The sequence below is a fragment of the Miscanthus floridulus genome, chromosome 18, assembly GCF_019320115.1.
Source record: "Miscanthus floridulus cultivar M001 chromosome 18, ASM1932011v1, whole genome shotgun sequence".
Lineage (NCBI taxonomy): Eukaryota > Viridiplantae > Streptophyta > Magnoliopsida > Poales > Poaceae > Miscanthus > Miscanthus floridulus.
The window spans coordinates 21,110,284-21,120,924 of NC_089597.1; the positions used below are offsets into that span (position 1 = coordinate 21,110,284).

General features: G+C 43.3%; 1 protein-coding gene across 1 annotated transcript; it reads left to right on the forward strand.

Annotated features, from left to right (window-relative positions):
• The first annotated feature begins 9,351 nt into the window (after positions 1 to 9,351).
• LOC136521310 (LOB domain-containing protein 22-like) lies at positions 9,352 to 10,214 on the forward strand. Its single transcript, XM_066515025.1, has one exon. It carries the CDS (start codon positions 9,480 to 9,482, stop codon positions 10,212 to 10,214), a length of 735 nt encoding a protein of 244 aa, XP_066371122.1. The 5' UTR covers positions 9,352 to 9,479.
• The last annotated feature ends 427 nt before the right edge of the window (positions 10,215 to 10,641 follow it).

Here is a 10,641-nt window from a genome sequence, read left to right on the forward strand (position 1 = left end):
TATAATTAATTTGGGATAATTGCTATTGTAAAATACAAACTTGTAGAAATTTCCATGATAAGTTGGTAATATTGTGGAGTCTGAAATTTATATAGTAGGCTCCTAGCAATATTAGGTACTCACTGTAATTTTTATAGCTCTAGAATAATTAGTTTGCTAAATAGATAATGAGGCCCTATTCTAAATAAAGATTAGATGGGTGAAATGAGATAAAGAAATAACTCGGGTTTGTATAACTAGAACAATTATTGGGAAGTAACGCCTTATTCGACAAATGGATACGTAGACCCGCGTTAGAGCTATCGCGTTAGCTTGTGAGGCGTTATCGGATTTCTAAGCTTTTCGGCTATCATTGATTATTTACATCTATGCATTTGCATCAATGCATATCATATAGGTACGATGAGGGATCAACGGATCAATTGAAGGGTGATTGGGAATCCAAAGATGGTGTAATGGTATTCTCTCTAGGAGATGATGCAATGGGCTTTCTATTCAGTTGATGGTGGATGATTTGAAGATGCTGATACTAACTTTTAATATATATCTTACCCAGGCAAGCCCCGGTGCATAACCCCTACTTTCTGCAGTTTAAATTATATTTGTGCATTAAGTTTCAAGGAGTTGAATGAAACCACTTGCATATATATATCTTTATCCTATGAGTCTTACTAGTATGATAGGATCGTGTAGATTGCTATGCTACAGGACTCCGGTAGAAGTCGAGTGATTGCCTGTCACTCGCGAGATATAGGAAATAGATTACTATATGATTATCACTTGGGATATATAAAATGATGGAAAAGAAAATGGTGATCGGGCAGGGATGTGGTTTGGGTATTGGTGGGTGTAAGAAGTTGTGTCGCCGTGGAGGCGGGTCATAGCTTGGTTACACCGTTTTTCCCTGTCTGGTCGGTTAAGGACCGATCGTTGCATATAACTTTGGGCAGGTCACAGACTTATTATCCCGAGCACATATTTGTGTATGGGCACTTGGAAGACTTGTTGCTCTCTTGTCGCGGATCCAGCTCTTTCCAGACCGACTGTCAGGGTTTTGTTTTGGTGGAGGAGGTCCTTGCACCGCACTGAGTCCGGGACTCAAGGGCGGGGGCTTAGAGTCCTAGTTTGGATGGGGACCTGGACACCCAGGACAGGAGAGTGATGGGTTGGTCCTGCTTATGCCTGGGGTACAAGCGGGGCGTGTGTTTTCAGGGTACCTAGCTAGGGGCATTGATTCGCGAATCGTCGGGCTATCCGGTACGGCTTGTCTGTGGTTTAGCATCGTAGTAAGAACTAGAAGATGAAAGATGGAAGATGGACAAAGAAAATTTGATTGCTTACCACCTGCTTGAAAGTAGCACAGGTGCTTATATAGAATGGTTAGTTAATGAACCAATGCGGCTATTAATAAAAATTGAACATAAAGACACACGCTTAGTAATGCTTCCTGCAAATGCAATAAACCCACAAGCCAAATAGCCTTGCATATCCTTAGAGTCTTTTCTTTTCTCCTGTCGGGTAAGTCTTGCTGAGTACAATTGAGTACTCAGGGTTTTATTCCCCCTGTTGCAGGTGATAGGTGGATGCTAGAGCTGACCTTTGTGTGTGGATTCCTCCTGGTGGGCTCAGAGAGGATTTCCTTTACGCTGTGATCGTAGTTGTTATTTATAACTCTCACCAAATGCCTTTACAAATGGAAGTTTAATAATCTATTGTCGTAGTTTATATATCAATACTTCAGCATGTCATTAATAGAGGTTTATTTCCGCTATAACTCTGATCACATGTTTATATTCCGCTATTCAATTAAATTGTTTACAGCTCTGATAATATGATTTCATTCCGCTGTTATGTTAATAATTATTATACTCTGATGTTGTATTAAAAGTGATGTAAGAAATGGTTCAGAATGATGTAAGCTTTATTCTCTCATTTGTGATCCTGATGGCAAAAATGTGGATTTTCGGGTTCTCCCTTGGGGTGTGCCCGACGGAACCGAGTAATTTAGTGTTCTCCCTCGGGTGCTTTGTGTCTAATGGAAGACGAGCACTCCTGTGAGGCGTTAGATTAGGCGGTTCTGCCACAGGTGAGTTGTAGCGGTCCGCCGAAGATGTTGGCGAAGCTGCCTCCTACCGAAGTGTTGGCGAAAGCATGCCGTTGTGGTTCGTCGAAGATGTTTGTGAAGGCCCCTCCTGCAAAGGTCTTTGGTAGAAGCAATTTTGATGTAGACGCCGAAGATGTCAGCTAAGCTCCTCGTGCCAACGTGTTGATAGAGGTGAGTTGTTTCAGTTTGCCGAAGGTTTTGGCAAAGGCCGCCCTGCAAATGTGTTTGGCGAAGGCAATGTTGATGTAGACGTTGATGGTGTTGGCAAAGCCCTCATACCGTTGTGTTGACGGAGGCAAGTTGTTTTAGTTTACTAAATGTGTAGACGAAGGCCCTGCTACAAAGGTATTTGGCAGAGGCGATGTTGTTGTAGTCGCCGAAGATGGTGGCAAAGCCCCGTATGCTGAAGAGTTTGGCGAAGGCGATGCCACAGTGTAGACACTGAAGGTGTTGCGCTGAGGCAGTGTTGGTGCAGACACCAAAGGTGTCAATGAAGTTCCTTTTGCCGAAGGACAGAGAAGTCACACAAAAATACATCTGAGTTGATAGGGTGCATTTTAGAGACTTAGATTGAGTGTTATACAGTTTCGTCGAATATCAACTTGCTGGTAAGTTTTTCGACACTCAAAAAGACACTTGCTTTCTCTTGGTACAAAAGATGGTTAGTCATTTTATATAATATGCCTCGATAGTGCGAAGACTTTTGCTTCGCGTTTTGATGCCCGTGTCGGTTTCAGAGTTCTTCTAGGTTTTTGTTGAGTCCTGGTGCCTGTATATGCTCGGGATATTTTCCAAGAGTTTGTTGAGTCATGTGCCTGCGTATTTTGGGGACTTCTTTATGGCAGAACAGTCTATTTTAATCCACTTACAAAAGTACTTGTCTTCCATTAGACACTAAGTACCCGGGTAGCACATTACATCAGACAGTTTCGTTGAATACACCCAATGGAAGAACAAAAAATCCATATTTTTCATAGGATCATAAATAAGTGAATAAATCTTACAACATTCTTAGTCCATTTTATACACCACAATATTACATAAAATCGGAGTTATTACAACATAGATTTTATACAACTGCAGAAAGAACAATTATAGTGTAACATAAGTAAAAATTGATATATTTCAGGTTTACATATTTTTTATCTTGCAGCATAAATAAACATGTGACCGGAGTTGCAGCAGAAATAAACATCTATTCAAGACATGTTTAAACATTTAAATAAGGTAAACAATTATACACGATATGATAGTAGAGTTTCAAGACTTTTCTTTATAAAAACATTTGGTGGTGGTTATAAATAAAAACTACGATCACGGTGTAAAAGTAATCCTAGATAAGCCCACCAGGAGGTATCCATACACAAGAGTTAACTCTAGCATCACCTGTTACCTTCAACGAGGAATAAAATCATGAGTACTCAAGTGTACTCGAGAAGACCTACCTGACAAGAGAAAAATAAAATGACTTGAAGGATATGTAAGGCTTATTTAGTTTGCTGGTTTGTTGAACTTAGAGGAAGCATTACTAATAGTGCATCCTTATATTCAAAGTTTTAGCAGTCATGATTAGTTCATTAGCTAAACATTCTATGTAAGTACATGTACTACTTTCATGTATGTGGTAAGCAGACAGAAACATTTTAAGTCCTTATCCATGTTGCAGTTCTTAGTTCTTACTACGACGCTAGACAGTTGCCAAGCAGGTACCGTCTCAATGAACCGATGACTCCTAGCTGAGTACCCCAAACAAACGCCTTGTCTAAACCTAAAAGCACAGACAAGATTAGACCTTCCCAAACCTGTCACAGGGTCCCGTGTCCCCGCACAACTTGGACTCCAAATCCAACCCTGCGGCATATGTGATAGTTTGTTGCCCTTGGAGCTCCACCTGTCCCCGCCTCCATACCAGTCGTCCCGAAAGGAACCGGATACCATGACAAGTAAGGTACGCAAGCCTTCCTGGACCCATGATACAAGTATGTGAAGGGACATTCGAAACTTTTACACATGCAGCCTATTCGCTGGTTGGTTTCTGAGCTGATAAGCTCGGCTGGTGCTGGTTTGTTGTGAGAGAAAAATATTATTGACTGACTGATAAGCCCTGGCTGAAACCAACAAGCGAACAGGCTGATGGTCTAGACAACAAATGGTCCTTATTTGACTTAGGCGGGAAAGTGTGCACCCAGAACATATATGCCTGTTTATCCAAAAATGTGCTAGGTTGAACATTCTCTACTCGTTTTCTGTACTTATAGCTCGTGTATAGGCCATGCACCGCCTATCCAATCGTCATGTTACTCCAACACGCCCGCACCAGGCAGAATATCGCCTTGTATAATATATATTTCGCTCCATCTAACCAACATGTATAGTATATATTAGGTAGCGTGCTCGTGCGTTGGTATGAGATAGCTAATATTTTGTACTTAAAACACGCGGATCGCACGATCAGATAATAATACTGTAAAAATTAAATACCAATGTTAAAGTGACATTTAATTTAAAAAACAAAGTGTGTGAAATTAACACAAGTCACGGAGACCGCGGTGTTGCAGGCTCACAAACTCTACTTTATAGATATTTTTCGTGATGTGGCTAAGATAATGTTTTATATTGGTAGAAAGAAATCTCCGATATCCATTTCTTTTGTGCGCCAATAAATCCATGAATAAGTTCCACCGCATCTCCATACCATCCTGTACATAGGTTTGAGTATATATGTAAATATTAGTATCTGTCACATGGGTAATACTACACTATCTTATCTTGTTTGTAGGTGTTAGTCTTGTCTTCCAACGGTGCACGAGAACAATTATTTTTCAGTGTAGAAATCAATAAGGGGTCGTTTGGATTAATAACTTGGAGCAAACTAATACATAAATGATCTATATTTTTCTTCCATACATCAACATCCTGTCATTGAGAAAAGGTTGCAAGGTTTGTGGATTAATAACTTGGAGCAAACTAATATAGAAAAATGGTTATCATGGTAAATTCATGCTGCCTCCTTCCTGTCAATTAAACAGAATCTATTGCCAGTTTCTTTTTTCACATCTAAAAGATCAACTTTATTTTCTCCCAATTTGAGTAGAAGAGTTATCTTGCTCTCTTCATGATGAGGACCTTGGTGGTTCATGAACAAAACTTGGGCAATTAGCAGACAAAGCTGCCCTAAATCAAGTCTGTAAAGCAAAGTCATCGGATACTCTCAAGCATTCACCTGATGATGAATAGAAGGGGGAATAGTTTATTTACAACCCAGGCTACTGGATGTTCATGTTTTACTACTTAGAAATGTATTCAGAAAGTGCTTTGACTTTTGAAAAAAAAAGTGGTGGGCACATGTGGCGGTTTGCATACATCCCCTCGCTCTCAAATGCAATCTAAAATGGAGAGGCATGGAGTTGGATACTTGCTGCTGCATATGCATAGCTGAAACTTATAGGGAACAAAATTAAGGACAGCTTTGCAGCTCATTTGGCAGCTTGGTAGCTCATGCATAGCTGAAACTTATAGGGAACAAAATTAAGGACAATACTCTATACTGTATATATCTATACTCTGAAAAATTTTATAGGGAACAAAATTAATCAAATGTGCCATGGATGATAATTGAATCATGCTAGATAACTCACTGAAAATAGCTAATCGATAATTAATATGAGAATTATTAAACCGAAAGCTAACTGAGAAGTACTAAACCGGGAGACTATTCTAGTTTCATAAACATCCTTAGAAAATTGGCAACAACTAACAGGATGTTTATTAGAATCTCCCCATAAAAACAAAACACTGAACCTAGCTATGGCAATGCAAATGTATAGAAGAAAAATACATATCATTTCTGAAGCTCTTGTAGAGAAGCTTCAGCTAGTATATGTGTGTCCTGGCAGTCTGATACAGATTAGGTTGTCGATTGGGAAAAACAAACATTACCGTTGAAACTATATAAATGGTGGAAAAACATACATATTGTCTGAGAAATTGTAGCTGATCCTCAATCGCCATATATTCAGTATATACTCATTGGATCCAACATAATGTTTGGTTGAACATGTTCGGGTGATCCAGCTCAAATATCCAGAAAGAAAAAAGACACAGATTAGAACAAAACAAATGGTAAAAACCGCAAGCACATTTCTCTGGGAAATTTCGACAAACACCTCCCATACGTGGCTGCTGAACCTACTTGAATGTCAGAATGCCCATTTGTGAGTGGTGCTACAGGGGCACATCTCTTCCATGGTCACAAAGTCCCTGACGTACAAGCGAACACCGAAGTTGGAGATGTTAGATATGAGCAATACGTGATGCCAGAATCAGAGAGGGAAGAGGGTAGATCTTACTAATCCAAGACGTGAAGTAGATCGAACCAGGAGGTCTGCTTGCTGCTGCCTCTGCCTTCCCGGGCAGCCGGACGGTCGGGCCTAGCCGCCGCGGTGCCGCCTCCCGCCTGCGGCGTGCCGGAGCCTACCATCCCTCTGCCTTCGCGTCTGTGGCTCCGCCCGCAGGCTCACGCCGCCACCTTCCCGGTGCTCGGCTGCTGCTAGCTGCTATGCCCGGTGGCCCCATGCTCACGCTCGCGGCCACGCGCCACCACCACCGCCGCCTGCCCCCGGTGCTCGTCGGACGCCGCAACTGCCTGCTCGGCCAAACCACCAATTCAGCGATTGTTTCGGTACAGATGGAACTGACCGATGCTTCCTTTTTGCACAGCGCTGTTTGGGGGAAGGGAAAAGAGTGTTGCGCTTTATGAGATTAGAGCCTTCCTTTTAGACGGCGTTATCGTAAACGTGGATGGAGCAGAGAGGTGTGGAATCAGGAGACTGCAGGCGGAGGTTTCCTTTTGGTTCATCCGGCGCGAGGTTTCCTTTTGAATGCGTGCGGGGTGGCGAGGTTGGAGCCGCGGTATCGCACGGACGGAAGGGAAGAGCGACCCCAAAAAAAGTCGCACCAAAAAATTATCTTACTTTTGTTCTTTTTAGTTGTATGTAGGAGATACCCGTGTGTTGTAACGGAAAAAAACTGTACCACGATAGTGTAAATATGAGCGCATTAAATTGTTACTAAAAAATAATAAATGTCCATGCGTTCTTTTAATATCTCTAAAACATGAATTACCATGAAGGAACCAACATGTTGCTATACTCTGGAGCTGAATCGCACACAGAGCTTCAGAACCAGAGGAACTGAATGGACGAGTCCGACAAGCAGTAGAACAAGAATAGTAAGGAGAGTAGGGATACCATTGGCACCCTTTGCAACATCTTGTAGCCTGGTATGAATCACTCTGCATAATAGACAATAGCAAAGCAATGCAGCAATGAATGAGATGATGCATCATTGCGCTAGAATATCTGCTAATCAAGTACTGAAACATTAATAATATGAGCAAGAGAAACTGAATTTGTGAGACTTATAGTCCAGTATGTGAACAACCTAGTATTGTTGTCTAAATAGAGGTCAGGGCTAACCGACTGAACCTAACATCACATAAATGACAGACACTTAAAAGTTGCAAGCGACCGCTGAAAATGGTCAACTTTTACTTGACACAAGTATGTGCATAAGTACAATTTGCCACCCCAATGCTATTGCACCATAACATCACTATATATGAAAAAACAATTGCAGCTCCAATGTTCAGAACAAGGTTGTAATCCAACAATAGAGCCTTTTTTTCTCGGTCGTACCACGAGTTACGTATTTCATTAAGAGGAAGCAGAGTTTAAACAAATACAAACTCTGGTAATCCAAGGATTACCAAACGGACAGGGCCAAAGGAATACAAACCATTACTAAACAGGAACACTAAACTGTGACCGATGTAAGAGCCGCCAGAGCTGTCTGAAGCCTGCCATATCCCAAAGAGTTCCTTTGTCGATCATATCCTGAAGCAGCCACACCACTGTCCTGGTTTTGTTGCTGAACGTTCTCTCGTTGCGTTCCTTCCAAAGCATCCAACCAATTAACAATACCATGGAATCAAAGCCCTTTCTGAGTTCCTTAGGCACCGCCTTCCTTGAGGAAAGCCACCACTCCCACCAATTGTTTCATTACTTGAAAAGCCATAACCACTTGATGCAGGAGGGCAAAAAATATAGTAAAAGTAATTAACAAATTGCCTTGTCAGAATGAGAAACAAACCTCACAAGCTTGCTTAAGATCCTTGAGCTGATTGTTTAGGAACAATGGACTTGTATCGTGATCTGTGTAGATGATAGATAATCTATAGTTAGTTGATGATATATATGATACGACTAAAATATATTTTTTATGCACAAAATATATCCATGAGAATATATTTAGCACTCTATGTATCAACAATTCACAAATCATAGACCAAGAAGCTATAGCAAGGCATCATCGCTGCATTAACCACAATAACCAGAGCAAACAGTTTTGTCTCCAAAGATTTGGACAATAATTGTGCAGTCATCTAAGCTAATATAGTTGAATTTATTCTAATAATTATAATTTAGACATAGATTAATTAAGCTAATATAGTTATATATGAAATATATTTATATATTTATTGTTAGACATACTTATATGTTGCATTTTTATTGTAGGAAAGTGAGTTAAAGGGTATGTTATAAGTTGAAGAGTTGAATTATAGCATAGTGATATATAAAATCTATTTTCATTTCTCATCCAATGAATTTGAGATAGACTTATTTGTGAGTTTGAAAAAGTTGTGGAATATCAAATTTCAATCCAAATTATTCTAATTCCCTAAGGGCCCATTCGGTTAGGCATTCCCGGCCTGGAATGGCCAGGAACATTTCCAGCCCAGTACAAAGTATGAAATGGTTCCAGGCCCAGAACAGTTCCGGGCCATTCTGGGCCAGAAACGAACGGGCCCTAAGGCCCCGTTTTGTTCCCGGCCGTTCCGGCCGAAACGTTTCCCGTGCTTTGTAAATTATAGAAGGAAGCCAGAGACTGGAATTGATCCCCACCCAACCGAACCAGGCCTAAGTAGATTTCAATTCCTCGAGGATCCAAACGGCCCCGGGAATCTTTCTTTTCTGCTTCGCTGGCCTAAAGAAAAAGCCGACCCCGATCCAAATGTTGTGTTCGTTTAAAAAAAAATGTTGTATCATTCTTGTCGATCAGAACTGAAGCCTTACCAGACCTACAGAAATAGTCGTAAATACAACGGATGGATAATTCAGCCCATAAATAAAATTCAACCCACTTACGAATGCGCAGGAGAAGTTTGGCAGCGACCGACTGCCGTCCGATCGATCGGCGCCGCGGAGGGCGTTGGGCGCGGGAGCAGCCGCGGCGGCAGCGGCAGGCGGCCAGCGGGCGTGGTGGCTTGAGGACTCGGGGGCTTGAGCGGGCAGCATCCTGCGAATCGCGGAGCAGCATGCCAACACCACCGGCGGCGCAAGATGCGCCGACGTGGTCTTCGTCATCTGGCGGCGTGATTTCGTCAGAATCCGCCTCACCGTCGTATTCCTCGCCCTCGGATCCCTCCTCGTCCTCGCCTCCGGCCCCGGTCCCTAGCAGCAGCAGCGCGCCCTCGTCCTCGCCCCCACACGCGGCGCCGTCATCTGACAGCAGAGGCGAGTCGGCGCCTTCGCCACCGCCGTCGTCGTGCGCCGCGTGCAGGCACCAGCGGCGCAAGTGCCCGCCGAACTGCCTCCTGAAGCACTACTTCGTCGCCGATGAGCCCGACAAGTTCCGCAACGCGCTCCGGATGTTCGGCGTCAAGAACTTGCAGCGCATGCTCCAGAAGGTTCCGCCGCCGAGACGGGACGTGTGCGTGCAGACCATCGTCTACGAGTCCAACCTACGCGCGGCGGACCCCGTGCGCGGCTGCTGCAGAGTAATCCAAGACCTGGAGAACCAGCTCATGGACACCGCCGTCGAGCTTGAGGTGCTGCGGCGACGGCTGGAGTCGTACCGGCAAATGACGCGCGGCTCCCAGTCCCAGCCACCTAATCCTCTGGCGATACATCAGCAATTGATGGCAAGGACAACAAGCGACGACATGCAAGACTCATACGGCGTGCCAGCGCCACCGGCGGCGAACGAGCTCACCGCGACACAGCCACAATTATCCGCGATGGAGATGGAGCCGCAATTATCGCCAGTGTAGCCACAGCTCTCCACGATGCCGCCATAATTCTGGGCGGTGCAGCCACATGTCTCTGCCACGACTCTCCGCGACGCAGCCGCAGCAGCTCTCTCAGCGGTACAGCGACAACCGGCAATGCGTCGGCAAACGGCACGCGAGGCAACAACGGTGATATGGCTCGAGAAAGCATAGTGCAGATGTCATGGCACTGCCTTCAACTAATTCCATGTAATTACTCTTCTTGTTCTCTCTCCGGCTCAGATCATGTTGCTGGTACCATAATGTTGTCATGGACCTTCTCGTTGCTAATGCCTTTTGTATGCCATTAGCATTGAAATAAATGCACTAGATGGTATGGTGACAATTTTATTTTTCATATTGGTTAGCCAGCTCTTCATTAGATGGAGTACATTACATTCTTGGATATGTGGAATGGTTATTCATTACT

What these genes read in the sequence shown, in the direction of transcription:
- LOC136521310 (XM_066515025.1), top strand. Translation starts at nt 9,480, where the DNA reads ATGCCAACACCACCGGCGGCGCAAGATGCGCCGACGTGGTCTTCGTCA.